The sequence below is a fragment of the Arachis ipaensis genome, chromosome B05 (assembly GCF_000816755.2).
Source record: "Arachis ipaensis cultivar K30076 chromosome B05, Araip1.1, whole genome shotgun sequence".
NCBI lineage: Eukaryota > Viridiplantae > Streptophyta > Magnoliopsida > Fabales > Fabaceae > Arachis > Arachis ipaensis.
In genome coordinates, this window is record NC_029789.2 from 28,948,689 (window position 1) to 28,965,541 (window position 16,853).

General features: G+C 33.6%; 1 protein-coding gene and 1 long non-coding RNA gene across 2 annotated transcripts in view; one reads left to right on the forward strand and one right to left on the reverse strand.

Annotated features, from left to right (window-relative positions):
• On the reverse strand, positions 396–4,476 carry LOC107643478. The gene is made up of 7 exons (XM_016347137.2): positions 3,870–4,476; positions 3,030–3,170; positions 2,574–2,939; positions 2,130–2,372; positions 1,881–1,973; positions 964–1,164; positions 396–876 (listed from the first exon to the last, which is right to left on the reverse strand). Exons 1-7 carry the CDS (start codon positions 4,194–4,196, stop codon positions 664–666), a joined length of 1,584 nt encoding a protein of 527 aa, XP_016202623.1. The 5' UTR covers positions 4,197–4,476; the 3' UTR covers positions 396–663.
• The window catches only part of LOC110262793, a 15,480-nt gene continuing 6,561 nt past the window's right edge, over positions 7,935–16,853 (forward strand). Inside the window, exons 1-2 of the long non-coding RNA XR_002347791.1 lie at positions 7,935–8,184; positions 15,006–15,011. This is a non-coding gene — a long non-coding RNA (uncharacterized LOC110262793). The remainder of the gene's footprint in view (positions 8,185–15,005; positions 15,012–16,853) is intronic.

Consider the following 16,853-nt stretch of genomic DNA (forward strand, 5'->3'; position numbering starts at 1 on the left):
TCGATAAGGATTGTGTGCATAGTTAATATAAAATTTCGAAAATTCCTTTTCAAGTAATTTAGATAACTATCTTGGAGGAATTGAAGTTGAAAAAATAAATTAATTTTGGTTTTAAATACTTGAGAAGTAAATTTAGAAGTTTTTTTCTTTTTTTTGGATAGTACCAAGATACGGTATATAATACTACCAAAAATATATAAAAGCAAAGAGTTAAAAATAACGAGCATAATTTTCAGTTGATGCTTGATACAGTTAAGTTGAATAGTCATAAACATTTTACTCTCACCAAACTTTACAACCTCTTAAAATAGTTTTGAACCACCTTAGATGATACGATTAACTGAATGTTTCATCCTCTAAATTTCCACTATTGGTAAAGCAAATTACTTTTGGGATACTCAAATTAATATAGTAAAATATATCAGGATTTTCAGGAAACACAATTATCGTCCTAGTATTTGATTGAAGATTACATCAAACCACACGGCACACCCACCAAAATAAAGTCGTATATACAATGCTACAGTTTAAAAAAAGGGGTAAGATACACAATCCTTTTTTTCAAAGTTTATAAACAATTCGAGAATAGCAACTACCAATAGTCTTAAATTGCGGATAACAAGAAAATCTAAGTAATAGAAATGACATGGAGAAGAGATGTACCTAACATTGTGAGGGTCTATCATAAATTGGAGGAAGTGAAGGACAATTCTCATTCATATTGGAATACGGTTCCAATGTGTTATAGCCAGGTAATTCCATCCTATATTCACCCAGAATCTGGCAGAATGGGAGCTTGTCATTCTCATTGTTGCACCATCTTGGAAGGCGTGTTTGGTTATCCTCGAAAATCTTAAGCATGTATGCATCCCGAATCTAATGAAAAAACAATATGAAACTAATAAGCCAGCAAGCAATTATGATGACCAGGAGTCCTCTAATCACTAAGGTGGTATGACTTACAGTGAATTCAGTTACTTGAATGGAGCTAGAAAAGGGGCTGAAAATCCCAGCCTCTTTATACATCGAAAGAATAAAGGCAACACATGTTGTTGACTTGCCATCGCTGTACACCCATTCATCTTGTTCTGGAATGGTAAGTAATTGATCAAATGCTATCCCACGCTTCTCAGTCTCGAGTAGAATGTCATGCAAATCCAAGCCCTGAAAGCAAATACAATAAGATTGCATTAACAATAAATAAAAGGATTTTATCATGAGGAACTATTCAAAGATTTTATTCTCAATGCAATACAGTATCATTCAAGAAATGAAATTATGCCAGCATATTGTACACATCACTAAACTATATCACGAAATTCCTAAACTGACAAATTCCACTTCAATAATGAAACAGAGTGAAGCATTTCAAGCAGGATAGTCCTTATAGATCAAATTTGCATGCAATGAGAAAGGAAGGGCATGTATGAAGAGTTCTTATTAATATATTGTAACCCTTCTTTTCACCATGATCATCAAATTATAGAACAGCATCAGTTATACTTTGATGTCATCGGCAAACTAAGGGCCTGTTTGCATTTTGTTTTCATTTTCTGTTTCAAAACTTTCAGTGTTTTTCTATTTTCAGGCTGTTTTTAGTTTTCTTCCTAAAAAAAGGAAATACTAAAAATTACGATAGGAAATTAAAACAGAAACCAATCAGAACCTTATCCCAAGTGATGTCAACTTGTTTTGCCCGTGACTTATTAGCTGTAAAAGTGAAAGAAACATGCGATTGCAGACACACACACATACAACTTACATCCACGTATTCATGTATGAAAATTATGAGTCCAATTTGACTCCCAAAATATATTCAAAGCAAATGGATACTCTTTATCACACCAATGGTTCAAACTTCAAACAGCATCAAGATATACCTCAGTCCCTAGCCGCTTATTCAGTGCTTCATTCCACATATTTGCAGCATAAGCTGGCTGCATTCTAGTCCACATAGACATGACAGAAATTACCTGCACAGAACAAGTCATCAGAAACAAGATTTCACTGCTTTTACATTATATAATACAGTCACCTCTAGGTAAATCAGCATGCACTTCACATAATTGCTGGTTCAATTTCATTACGATAATTCTTAAGACTGAAAAATGCAATGAAAAGATTAATACCAAGTGAGCATCAAGAGGTGGTGGATAGTTGTCAGCTACTGTGTCAATCCAACTAAATATCATATTATGATAACCATATGGCTTGCCAGACATGCTTCGAGCATACTCCCATGCTGCAGTGGTGTTGAATTTGGCACGCAGCTCTGGATGAAGTGGAAGCAATGCTATCTGTGGGTTAGAATCATCTTTGAGAGCTGATTCCCACCATTCAAGCCATGGAATAACCACTATAATTTCTTCACCCTGTAGCCAGAGACAGACATCCAGATAAGATAATCAGCAATTGTGTTAACATAATCAATGGTAAAAAGTTGGCGGTCAGACACTAGTGATGATATGAACATATTTTTAGGAAAACAAATAAGATCAGAATACTATCAAGTATAAATATAATTGTGTGAGTGCATTCAGTTGAACAGATCTAAAGTCCTCCACATTCTATACCTTTTCATTCTCATGCCCTGATTCACCAACCCATAAATTGCCCATTTCATCCTTCAAGCAAACTGCAGTATGACCGGCAAAAGCACCAGTTACCCACTTTTCTAAGGTCTCAAAACCTCCCCACCTACCACGGATCTTTGATACAGCTAAAAAGTCTCCAGAATGAACATCTGCAGGATCAATCGTTGCACGCCAAGGCTGATCGCGTTTCTCGAATGTAGCTCCCATGTGTTTCCTTAGGAACTCTAAGTTGGCATTTTGACCCCATGCAGTGTTGGAGAATAGAGGCAAAACATCAATTAAAGAAAGCAGTGTCCCCAGCATCCCCGATGGCATGAGAAACACAGAAACCCCATGCTGCTTTACCTGATCAATTCAGTGAAAATGTTAACTTCCTATAGTTTGGGATTAAAAAGTATAAGAAATTTCAAACATAGTAGGGAACCAGGAAAATACATATTCCAACTCTGCAGGCTCTTCCCATGAATCAAACTTCAAGGTATGTTCTCGAGCAGAGAAGTAGTAGTCCCATGTTATCCTGTATGGTGTCGCGAAAACATAGAGGTCCATACAGGTCCAGCTGTGTGCAGCTGCTGTCTGCGAAAGGCCAAAAATCTTTTCAATATACGAACAAAACAATCCCATAATATAAAGTGGGCAGAAGAGGGGAAAACAGTAGATAGATAGATGCTTATATTCCAAATTAATCTATCAATCCGTAGCTTCCCAGCTTCCAATACCAGAACCATCCTATCAACTAGACAACTATCCCGTAAACCAAAAGTGAGAAAGAGAGATGAAAAACTGGGTGTATATACTGAATTTATGCAAAAGGCATCTAGGTTATAGCGGTTAAATAACACAAACAATTTCATGGCAAAGTAATACCAGTTCACTTACGTTCCCATGGGGAAAAGAATCAGTTGAAAAAGAAAAAGTTCAGTGGTTCACTACTCAACCAGTCAACAACTATTGAAATGGATCACACTGTGAGTAAATTAGAACAGAAATATGAAGTATGAATTAAAAAAGGCCTAGTTTTTGCTTTAACAGAATGATTATGATTATGATTACATACTGATTCAAAAAAGTTATACTTTTCTACTTATAGTTGGGAACCACAAAAACGACCAATATTCTCAATTGAATTACGTCAATGAATTCATAATCAAACACAGTTCAACCTAACTAACACAAACTCCACTTCACAAGTTCAGTAATCACTACCAATTATGATTAATAATGATCAAAGCAAGTTAAAAATAATAATAAAAATCGAGAGAGAGAAAGTCAAACCTTGAGATAGAGAACGCCACCCCCCAAATCAGAATCATCCCTGTCACCTGTGGTGAACTCCAGTTTCGCTTCATTATCAAAAAAGCAAGCACCTTTCCACTGAATAGAACCGTTGGTGGGACTCACCGATCCAACGAAAGAAGGGAGCAAATCGACGGCACTGTGGAAATTGTTAAGAACAGGCCACGATATCCCGTGAGGGAGAACTGGGAGCACATCTTTGACTCTGAAGGGAACCTTGAGAGCGCTGCCGAAGTTCGAAAACCCTAGAATCCACAAAAGAAGAAAGAAGAAACGGAGTGGAGAAGAAGAAGGAGGGGGAGACATGAATTTGGATGGGGATATTTTGGGAATTTCGCAAGAAACTGGGTTTTGATGGATTTTAGGGGTTTTGATCCATTCCAGGGGTTGGGGATTTGGGAAGTTGGGTTGTTACGCCGTGAAGGATGGAGACGACGACGTGGGAGAGTGGTGGTGTGAGGCGGGAGTGGTTGGAACTTGGAAGTGTGGAAGTTTTGGTGAATTATTGTGATAGCATGCGGTGTTGGTGGGACTCATCACGACACGTGGCATGAAAAGGATGATGATGTTGCCAGTTCGTTAAGTACAAAACTGGATTCTAAATTCTAATAAAATCCACAAGTAAAAGACAACGTGATTCAAGTGTTTAAAGAGAAGTCGAAGCCTTTGTCTTCAATGAACCAACTAGAATATTGGATCTTAATGGTCCTTCGTCGTAAACAATTTTAAATTACGTCAAATTACTCTTTTGTTATTTCTTTTTTCTTTTAAAAAGAATTTCTAAATTACCTTTTTCTTTTTTCTCGTGAGAGAAAAAAAGTGATATCATATCAAACTAATGGCATTAGACACTAAAAAAAATAATAATAATGACATATTTTTTTTTTTTAGCAAGGTCACCACTATATCTTCTTTGAACTATGACCATACACACTTGATCATCATCTATCCGTATTGATGAATCCTGGTAAAAAGACCAATGTTTTCACTATTTACCAAACAGCATCTCCAACGGGAAGGAAATTTGAGCCCGGTTACTGTTGTGTGAAAGAGAAAGAAGAATTGGAGCGTTGAAGTGGGAAGAAAGTGAGTTCTCTCACTAATTTCAAGAAGAAAGAGTCTCTGATTATCCAATCAACACTTGTCATTTGACAAGTTATATAAAAAATAAATAATTATATAAAATGTTAATTAATTAAATAATAATTAATTTAATAATTATTATAATAATTAATTATATTAAATATTAATATTTTTATTTAATTAATAATTTATATTAATTATTTATGTCATAATTAATATTGAATATTATTTAAAATTTTGGTTTTAAATTTTTATCCTATCTTTTTTTTTAAATATATTTTTTCGCTTATATTAATCTCTTCTCTTTTTCTCTCCCTCTCTCTCCCCCTTTCTCTCTCTGGAGACTCTTCACACTTTTTATTGTCCAGTGCCCACCACCCCCCAACAACAACAATAAAAGCTTCGCTCAAATTTTAGACTAAATCCTTATTTTGGTGAAATTTACGCAATTATCTATTTTGGTCCTTGAAATTTAAAATGACCTATACTAATCCTCTATATTTAAGTCCGGACACTAATACTGAGATGACATCCTCCCTACCACGTTAGATGATGAGTAAACGACGTCATTTATCGTTAACACCCAAATAAATCAAAAATGTCGTCGCGTTGTATGTGAAGGGAGAAGAAACTATGGAGACCCAAAATAAAGTATTCTTCTTCTTCTCTACCTCCACTATTCTTCAGTTCTGACTTGTTTGGACGCCAAGGGTAAACGACGTCATTTACTTATCATCCAGCATCGAAGAAAGGGTGCTATATCAACAGTCCGTTTGCCTAGTCATCGCTGGAAAGAGTCGAATGACCATATTGGTGCCCAGACTTAAATCTGGAGGATTAATATAGATAATTTTAAATTTTAAAGACCAAATTAAATAATTGCATGAATTTCAAAAACCAAAAATGAATATTAAGTACAAATTTTAGGACGAACAAATTTTTTTACGAGGAACAAAAGTCATTATTAAGGGCCAAAGTGCCAGGAAATAGCTTAGATATGCAAGCTTCGTTCATATGTCTTAGTTACTCTATAAAATATAGTTTCTCAATATGTTTCTTTTAATGTCACTAAAATTGGAAACTGGTTTGGATTTTGAATACAATTCCACTGAACTGGAAATTATTCCTTGTTTTTGGGAGAGTTGAAAAATTGTTATTCATTCTTTGTTCTTGCAATATAGGAAAGAAAAAAATAATTAGTAATAATATTAGGGAAAGTATGAGGAGTCAATGGAATATTTGTACAATACGTACAATGGAGGTTTAGAGAGTATTAGAGATATAATCATTAGTGTTACCTTTTTCTATAGTTCGATCCTTGGTGAACCCGAAAATCAGTTTAAGTTTTTGGGAAGATGGTTATTCTAGATAGTATGGGGGGATAAAAAACGTTATTAAGCCATGGGAGGAAACAATTTACGTAATTCAGCCAAAATGAATTCTGATACACCATTCCACCAAATATGACTTTTATATAATTCGAATTAATAAAATTCGAATTATATTTACACGTAATTCGAATTGAATCACATCGAATTACTCCCAAGCAATATTCGAACCTAGTTCGAATCAAATTGTATCGAATTTTGCATGTATAGTTCGAGTTATATTAACTCGAATTACTTGGAGCACGTGGCCTAGAGTAGTTCGAATCAAATTGATTCCAATTACTCACATTTGGAATCAAATGGCTAATTACACATTGTACAATAAGATACTAAAAAAAATACTATATAATATAAAAAATATATACTAAAAGAAGTATAAATTAATAAATAATTTTTTAAAATTAGTTTAATAATATTAAAAACTAAATATCTAATAACCTAATAAAGCGTATTTAAAAATTCAAAAAGTGACAATCTAAAAAAAATAATTTATAATTTATAAATAAAATTTTAAAAATTTCTAGTGACAACACCTAAGTAAATAATTTTTAAATTTAATATATGAGCGTCATGTTAACATAATAAAAATTCTCTATTTGTATTATCATAAAGATAAAAAATTTGATTTTTTTTCTTATATATATTACAAAAAATAATTATTTCCAAAACAAAAATAAATAATTATTTACGAATGAACATAATTAATTATATGACAAAAATAATAGTAGTACGTTTATTTTTATCAAATTGAATCCCATTAAATTATTAATTTAAATTCAATCTATTTAATTTTTAATTTCAATAACATTTCCTACATTGTTCTGTGTGAAATTTTTTTTATCAAACTAAATCCATATTTTTAATTTATATTCAGTTATTTTTTTTCCAAGCCTAATTTTCATATGAAACAAATAAATGATCACATTCACCAAAACCAGCAACAATCAGTTGGAGATCAACCAAATAACAAAAACATTCGAAGTCCAGTAAAAAAAAGTCAACGCCCTTAATTAACAACATTAACTATTAATCAGTTTCACTTAATTAATCCTTTTTTATTAACACGCAACATAGATATTGATAGTTTGCAGATCTTGTCTCCTCCGTCAAGACACACACCACACGCGTTCATTTAGGCTCCGTTTGGTTGATGTATAGAATGAGACATAGACACAAAGACACAGACATTAAAGACATAGACATAAAATATTTGTGTCTATATATTGTGTTTGGTAAAAATAATGAACAAGACACAAATATTTGAAAAAGATTGAATTACCCTTCATTTAACTACAATTTTATCAACACCACTGCACATCCATCACCTCAAATGCTACATGTCATTACCATTAAATTTTTATTTCTTTTCGTATTTTTTTCTTCTAATATCATCTCAAATTATCATTCAAATATTAAATATACAGTTTTTTTTGAAAAAAAAATAGAAAATCAAAGCCTAAAATTTATCAAAGATTAATTAAAATTTAAATAAATAAAAAATTAAATGTATAATTTTTTTTGAAAAAAACGGAAGAACAAATTTGGTTGTAAAATCTAAAAGAGGAAGTAAAAAAAGAAATATTTGAAGAGATAAGAGGACAAATTTTAAAAATTGAATAAGGGTAAAAGAGTAAAAAATTAGTATCTCACAAGTTGTGTCTCAGTGTCTCATCAAATTAGAGGTACACAAATTTAGTGTCTCCGTGTCCATCCGTGTCCTCCCGTGTCCATCAAAAATCTGTCTCACCAAACCAAACAGCAGACATATGTCATCGTGTTCATGTCTCATTGAGACATGGACATCAACCAAACACTACCTTATTGTTTACCTACGTACGTTCAACAGATGAGGAAAAAAAATTGCTTCCTCACCATAACATTGGCCAAACAAAAAAAGAAAAATAAAGATACTAATGTAATTTTATCATTTTATTTTTTAGTTTTTTTTTTATTTAGACCACCAGAGTCACTAATATATCTTTTTCCTCTCTAATATATCTTTTTTCACCTAAGTCAAAACCTTTTTATTATTTTTTATTTTCAAAACCTATCTCTTAACTAGGCGAAACATCACAGTAATGCAATGTTGTAGAAGTAATTAAGTTTATTTTATGACACACAATATGATAAATTACAAATATTTTCTAAAGTTGTTAAAGCTGCGTTTATGTTATTCCTTAAGTAGGCCTGAAAGTTGTCAAAAGGAAAAATAGATGTCGAAGACAGTACAAAGTTACAATTAGATTGCTGTCTTAGAACCTATAAATGATGTGATTGATCAAGTTGCAAAGTGATTGTAAGAAAAATAGTGCATCATATCATGCTTGTGATCATTTTTCTTTGAATGTTGAAGATGATGGTGATTTATAGCTTTAAATTTTTATTAATTTGTTTAGTTTTTTACAAAAAATTGTTAAATAATGGTAGAGAAGAATAGGGTTTTAACTGTATTTGGATTTTTGTGGTTGTAGAAAGAAAATAAAAAGAGAAAAAAAAAGAAAAAGAAAACAATTTAAAAAGGATAAAATTACTAATTCAAATTATATTATTTTTAATATAATATAATTATTAAAAAATATTATTTTATAAAAAAGACTTTTGATCTTAACTAATTTATTCAAATTTTTTAACGTCCAAGTTCTTGGCATCTTGGGCCATGAAAATCCTGAAGATTCTTTTTCTATGGAAGAATTCTCTAAAGTTGAAGTATTTACTATTTATTTTGTCAAAAAAAGTATTCACTATTTTCTATGAATATATAATCAAATAGGTTCTCAAGAAATTTTGTGTCGATCGTTCTGGTCCTCCAAAATTTTTTTATTACATTCAAAGTCTCTAAACTTTATATAAGTGAGACATATAGGTTCCCCTATTAGTCGTAAAAACCGAAATTTTTACGTATAACCATTTTAAGAAAATAATAATTTTTAACTGTCCGGAGTTGATTCAAAAATATGGAAATGTTATTTTGAAAATAAAAAGGTGAAATTTGATTTCAATGAATTTTTTTGAGTTGAAAAATGTATCTTTTGCGAAAGATTTTTGTAAAAAGGCGTACCGATGCTTAAGCCGGTAGTACTGACTCCAATCTGTCCGGTACAATGCATTGAGAAAAATAAGATTTTTGAAAATTGAATTTATTGTTTTCAAAGGACAAAAATAATTTAGAATTGAAAATCGAGGCACTAATTCTAAAAGTTTTGGCCCAAAGTGGGTCAAACGAGCTAAAAATGCTAACGGGTTGGACCGGGCCCAAGTTGGGCCCAAATCCAACATATATATCTGTTCATTAAGAGGCATATAGCCTCATTTTTCATAAAAAAGAGAGATAGGGGCGTGAGAAGAGAGAAGAGAAGGGTTTGGGGTTTCACTATTCACTCAAACCTTGTTTTGCTTATATCTTGAGATACGGAGTTCTGATTGACGAGTTGTTTGCTGTCACACGAAGCTCTCGTCGAGCCCGTCATTTCTAACTAAGATTTGTAGGTGAGAACTCTAAACTCGAGCTCCAATTTCCTGCCCTAGCATTTTTGCATTTTTTGTTCTAGTTCTTGAGTAGATTTTGTGATTTTGTTTGTTTAGGGGTGATCTAGCATTGGAATATTGTTGGATTTTGCCCCTAATCTTGTTGGATAAGGTAAGTCTCTTCAAACTCTTGTGGTTTGATATTTTGGTTAGCCATAGTGTTGATTCTTGAAATGTTATATGTGATAGCTTGATAGTTGGTGAGTTTTGGATGTGGTGTTGGTGCTTGAGTCTTGTTGATTTTGTTGGAATCAAACTTTGGGTGTTTGTGCTTTTTTTTTTTTGAGAAATCGGCCAAGGTATAATCTCGGTTTTCTTTATGTAATATGTAATATTTCTGGACACTTAGGCTAGTGGACCATAGGATATGATTGAAATGGTTGTTGATGATTGTTGGATTGATGATGTATAATGATTTTGATGAATGTGATGATTTTGATGAGATTATGAAGTTGTTGTTAATGAATGATGTTGAGTATTGATATGGGGTTGAATAATGATAATTGTGAGGATTGAAGATGAGATAGGATGAATGATATTTAGATTGATTGAATTGTGTAAAATTGTTGATATTGATGTCTTTGTTTGGAAGTTTGCAGTTTTGTTGAATTATGGTGAAAAGATTGAGTGAAATGGAGGTTGAGTTGATTAAATGCAATGGAATGGTAAAGTGTAGTATGTGGTAGTGTTTTGTGATGGATTTGAGTAGGTTTTTTTGTTTGGGTTGGTTTGGAATTTGGAATCTAGAGAACTTTGATGTTTTTGTGTAAAACTTGATTTTTGGTGAAATTGGCGGATCATAACTTGAGCCTCAATTTTTGAAATCGGTTAGAAATTGTTTTAAATTAAAAATGATTTAAAGAGCTTTAAATTGATATAAAATTTGAGAAAAATGGATTTTTGTAGAGGAAGTTACGAATGTTTAAAGTTTTGTGTTTAAAATTGATTTTTGCAACTATATAGAATTTTGCAAATCTGGGATGGCATGCATACGCGAGAACCCCATACGCAGGCATGCGTCTCTGCCAGGCCCTCATGCATACGCGGCCCTATGAATGCGTACGCGAGATGGGCCAAAATTCGTGTATGCGTATGCGGACGTATTGTATGCGTACGCGGATGTACTTTTTTCAATGTGTGCGTACGTACGATAGGGGTGTGTGTACGCACAATCCTTGTTTTGCTGAAAAATTATTTTTCTTCATTTTACAGCAGCGTCATCGCCTCGGGAAGCGCATCACACAGACACCACGTCATCGCCTCGGGAAACATGCCACGACACTACCACGTCATCGCCTCAGGAAGCGTGCCACGCCGCTGGCGCACTAATAAACCGCTATTTTACGGTTTATTTTGTACTGAATTGAGTGGATTTTATCCATTATTCTCACACTTATTCATAGAATTCGCATGTTTTACATTTTCCTTCCTAATTTTGTGCTATGATTGAAAACATGCTTCTTTGGCCTTAAATTTGCTAATTTTAATCCTCTCTTATTACCATTCGATGTCGTGATATGTTTGTTAAGTATTTTCAGGGTTTATAGGGTAGGAATGACTTAAAGGATGGAAAGAAAGCATGCAAAAGTGGAAGGAACACAAGAAATTGAAGGAATTGCTAAGCTGTCAATCTTGACCTCTTCGTACTAAATCGATCATAACTTGAGCTACAAATATCCGAATGAAGCGGTTCCAGTTGCGTTGGAAAGCTAACATCTGGGGCTTCAAAATGATATGCAATTGTCATAGTTGCCTTACAGTTAGGCGACACGTACGCGTCGCCCATGCGCGCGTCGCAGGATCAGTGTGACCAGTGCAAGAGGCAAGCGATGCGTACGCGTGGATGACGCGTACGCGTGACCAGGAATTGTTCAGCGACGTGTACGCATGGCTGACTCATACGCATGACAGAGCGTCACGTGCTGCACTTAACAAAACTCGCTGGGGCGATTTTTGGGCTGTTTTTGACCTAGTTTCAGACCTGAAAATACTGATTAGAGGCTGCAGAGTGAGGCTGGAGGGAAGAATCAATCATTCATACTTTCATTCACATTAGTTAGGTTTAGATGTAGTTTTCTAGAGAGAGAGAGACTCTCTCCTCTCTCTAGGTTTTAGGGTTTCTACTCCAATTTCTTCTTAGATTTAGATTTAATTTATGTTTTTATTTACAATTCCTTGCAAGTTATTGTTCTAGCACCTTTGTTCTTCAATTCTACTTGTTATTTCCTTCACTTTGTTATCCTTATTTTTATGCACTCTTGATGCTTTGGATCTTTGTTAATACAAATTATATATTCATATTGTTATTGCTTTCTTCAGTTGTCATTGTTAATTTGTTTCAATTGGGTGTTTAGATTTAATATTCCTTGTTACTTTTCTATGCCTTTATTTTGTACCTTCCAAGTGTTTGATAAAATATTTTGTTGGATTTTAAATTATATTTTTTATGTTCTTAACTTGGATTGATCAATTAGAGACTCTAAGTCACCAAAAAAAAAAAATTAGAGACTCTTGAGTTATCAAAATTCTTTTGTTGATTGGTGATTGAAAATTGCTAGTTGGCTTAGGCTTCACTAAATCTAGTCTTTGATTAGAACTTGTGAACTTAAGTTGATTTTGCTCACTTGACTTTCCTTCATTGTTAGAGGTTAACTAAGTGAGAGAAAAAGGTAATTACCATCACAATTAGTGGTGTCAATATGTTTGGCCCTATAGGGCTTTGGCCCTACTTTATAGGGCCAGAAGAATAAAAAGCCCTTTAACTAATAGGGTCAAATTTTTAAAAAGCCCTCAGGGCCAAAAACCCTCATGGGCCAAAAGCCCTAGGGCCAACCCATGGTAGATGAGAAGTCCCGTAACCATTCTTAGTTTTTGGATTTTTTCCAATTTTGTATTCACGATGACAAAAATTGCATTCAGCCTTTTCAATACCATCTATGTCTTTTCCAATCTTCTTAAAAAATCTCCAAACATTAGATTTTTTACCAGAATCAACACTACCAGAAGCTTGAACAGGAGTCTCAGAAACAATCTCATCATCCATGTTTATAAATTTCCTAATCATATCCAAATAATGTATATTAAAATTCTATAGCAACAACAACAACATTCATTAATTCATATTAATTATTCATCTCTGAAGTTTCAATAAGAAGTAATTGAAGAGAAAACAGTAACAATCAATCAAACAAGCAAAGCATGTATTAGGATTTAGGAATGGAAAAGCAAGAGAAGCTGAAACATAGGCCGAAAAAAGTATCATCCCACCAGCAGACACAAGTATCAAAAGCATAATCTCAATTTCACACCAACAAAATTATAGACTGCAAAATCAGTCTACACTACATAAGCATCAAATCACAAATTTCTTATAATTTAAAATCAAAAGATGTCATAATAGAAAATTTCGGAATCCTTTAACAATATAACTTTGTGATCAGCTGCCCTTTTATTTTTTTGTTAAAAAGATAAAGTTATTTCTTAAATTTAGACCAAGAAGCCTTTAATTAAATAAATGAAGATAGAATCTTAAAGAAAGTCACATATGGAACAAGTGGTGGAAAATAGACAATAAGAATCTTAAAGAAAGTCATAAGTCACATATGGAACAAGTGGTGGAAAATAGACAATAAGAATCTTAAAGAAAGTCACATATAGAAAGGGAGGTCAAAAGACAAAACAATGTTACGTTACTGTAATTTAAAACCAAGAAAGTGCATTGAATAGTCAACAAGAAACCAGTGTTTTCCAAATATTAAAACCTCAGACCTTTTGGCTTATTAGTTCAAGCCCTGAAGCAAAATTCTCCAACCTAGCAAGATCATGTTACCACTAAATCAAACTGAGTGCCTTTTACAAATCCCAAAAAAATTATAACAGTGAACTTTATCTGCCGGATTGAAAGCTTTTAATAGTATGAAATTGATAAATCGTGTTTAGCATTGTAATTTTTCTTGGACCTATAAATTTATTATTTCAATTCTTAAAGAATTAAAGCACCAAAAAAATCTGAACTCTCTTCTTATATAAGCCAAAGTAAGTTTACTTGATGGAGTCAATGATATGAAACAAATTAAAGAGAGAAGACTAAGTATAACTATAGAATGCAAGTTAGCAAACTAAAATATTAGAGACAAAGATGTCAAAACCTTGAGTGTGACAGAGAGAGTTAAGTTTGTGGAGGATAACCAAGCACAGAGATTTGTAGATGCAGCAGTTACATTCAATAGCATCATTTTAGAAGCTAAGTATGGAAAAATTACTTGAATATCTCAGACTTCCTGCATGTGCTTTGAACTTTGAAAGGGTCTGCAGAAGCCGCCACAAGCCCACAATCAATAGTTTTCTTGTCTTCCCCTAAATGAACGGCAATTCAATATCACACTCTCATGAGTATGATTTATCATCACTATTAGAATTAGGAATAATACATACATGTCACTTATCACTTATGCAACTGATTTACTTAGAAAACTAAAAACAAGGAAGTTTGTGGTGGTAATGAAAGATAAAAGATAACGAGAAAATTAAGCATGAAAGACATCAATGCAAGTTGTTAACAAAGTCAATTAGTAATGACAAAAATATACTATCAACAATCAAGGAACTTCACTGTGAAGTAGTAACAACTAACAAGAGACAAAATAGTTCAGTTTGTGGAATTTATGTAATGAAGCAGAGAGGCTACTCTGCATAACAAAGTGCACAGAAATCAATATATGCTCGGTTGAAGTTGCAATTTGCAAATACTTATTTTTCAAAACAATACCAGTTCTACAATTTAAAAATTTCTAATTAGTTATCAACAATCCAAGTAATTAGTTATCAACAATTTAAAAATTTCGTTTGATTTATTATGCCATTACCCATTCTCATGAAACTCATCCAAATATGAAGATAATGAATCAAAAACATCATAGAAAGAAAATATGGAATAGACAGTAAACAATCCAACAGTTAATCATGCTAAGCAACAATACCAAAATCACATTAAACAAGTTTAAAATCAGAATAATTGCTTATGTAGGAATCAAATAGCAGATTATTGAAAAATGGTAACTAAAACTCAACTTTGATTCTCAATTCCATAATCTCCTTTTGGGAAAAAATTAAAAACAAGTTCATAGTTCACAGTCTATAATTCATAGTTCAACTATTTTGAAATCAATTAACAACAGTCAACAGAATTAAAATGGGTGATGCAATTGCAAACAAACAAAGAAGAAACTCAGAGAGGGATAGAAAACAAAGAAACACACCTCTGAATCTCTGATTCCGCGTGAGCGAGGAGAAGTAGCCACGGATTTCGTAGGTAGAAGTGTAGAACGCAGATCCTTTCACAGTTCACCATTTCAACGCAAATCCTTTCACAATTTCACCCTTTCAACGCATTCTCTGGTCAGGGTCTCAGCCTCTCAGGGAGGAGAAGGTTAGATTTAGGGCTTGGAGGGCTTATAGGGCCAGCCCTGTTTTGCTTTTTTGTTGGCAGGGCTGAATTAAGGTTGGACTTACAAAATATCATTTTATAATTTTTAGGGCTGTGGGCTAAAATTTTTTTGGAGGGTTGAGGGCCAGCCCTAAGGTTTGGGCTAAATTGACACTTCTAATCACAATTGATGATGATAATAAGGATAGAAATTCCAATTCTCAATCCTTGTTAGAACTTTTCTTAGTTGTAATTTTATTTCCTTGTTATTTACGTTACTTGTCTCTTATCACAAAACCCAAAAATATACTTTTTCACAACCAATAATAAACACTTCCCCGCAATTCCTTGAGAGACGACCCGATGTTTAAATACTTCGGTTAATTTTATTAGGTTTGCTTAAGTGACAAACAATTTAAATATTGATTGAGGTTTAATTGTCGGTTTAGAACTATACTTGCAATGTGATATTTTTGTGAAAATCTTTACTGACATTTTTCTTTCGTCACGCACTGCCTCAGGAAGCGTGCCAGACTGCCCAGGGCAATGGCTAATAGAGATTGCTAACTAGTAATTAGATCTTAAGGCTAATAGAGATGGGTTTAGTGAGCTAAATTGGTAATTTTCTGTATGAGTTTAGAAGACGGAGACTTAAGTTTCTGAAGTTATGGGTGAACTAGCGAAGTGTTTTATTGGCAATGGCTTGAGAACTTGTGAGTGGATGATAACTTGTGGAATTAAGAACTGATGATGGTTATGATGAGCTTGATGGATATTGAAGGAGAGTGTGATAGGCACTATATCCTTGGAATATTGAGACTTGAGAATTGAAAGTGGATTGAGATGAGAAAATGGTGATGACTGATGATGATTTGAGGTTGATGGACTTGTTGGATGTGGAAAGTGTGCCAGGACTTGGAATGATAGTGTGCCAGGCACTATATCCTTGGAACGATTTATGATAAGACATATGTTGTTGTTGTTTTCCTTATCTGCCGCAAGAGTGTGCCAGGCACTATATCCTTGGAGCATGCACCTCGGAATAATACAAAAGCGTGCCAAGTGCTATATCCTCGGACGTGGCAGAAAGGCGATGGTGCACAAATTGTGAATCACACTTTTCACAACTCGTACCACTGACCAGCAAGTGCACTGGGTCGTCCAAGTAATACCTCACGTGAGTAAGGGTCGAATCCCACGGAGATTGTTGGTTTGAAGCAATCTATGGTTATCTTGTAAATCTTAGTCAGGAAGTCAATTATGTTTATCAAGTGAATTGCAAATAAACAAGAGAGCATGGATTAAAGGTTACTTGTTATGCAGTAATGGAGAATATGTTGGAGTTTTGGAGATGCTTTGTCTTCTGAATCTCTGCTTTCCTCTGTCTTCTTGTTCACGCACGCACGTCCTCCTATGGCAAGTTGTGTGTTGGTGAATCACCGTTGTCAATGGCTACCTTCTATCCTTCCAGTGAAAACTACGCTCACGCGCTCTGTCACAGCACGGCTAATCACCGGTTGGTTCTCGATCCGGTTGGAATAG

Coding starts and splice junctions, on each gene's coding strand:
- LOC107643478 (XM_016347137.2), bottom strand. CDS start 4,196: ATGTCTCCCCCTCCTTCTTCTTCTCCACTCCGTTTCTTCTTTCTTCTT. Junction 2,940..3,029: donor AGCCTGCAGAGTTGGAATAT/GTATTTTCCTGG, acceptor TGAATTGATCAG/GTAAAGCAGCATGGGGTTTC. Junction 1,165..1,880: donor ATAAGCGGCTAGGGACTGAG/GTATATCTTGAT, acceptor ATTTGCTTTCAG/GGCTTGGATTTGCATGACAT.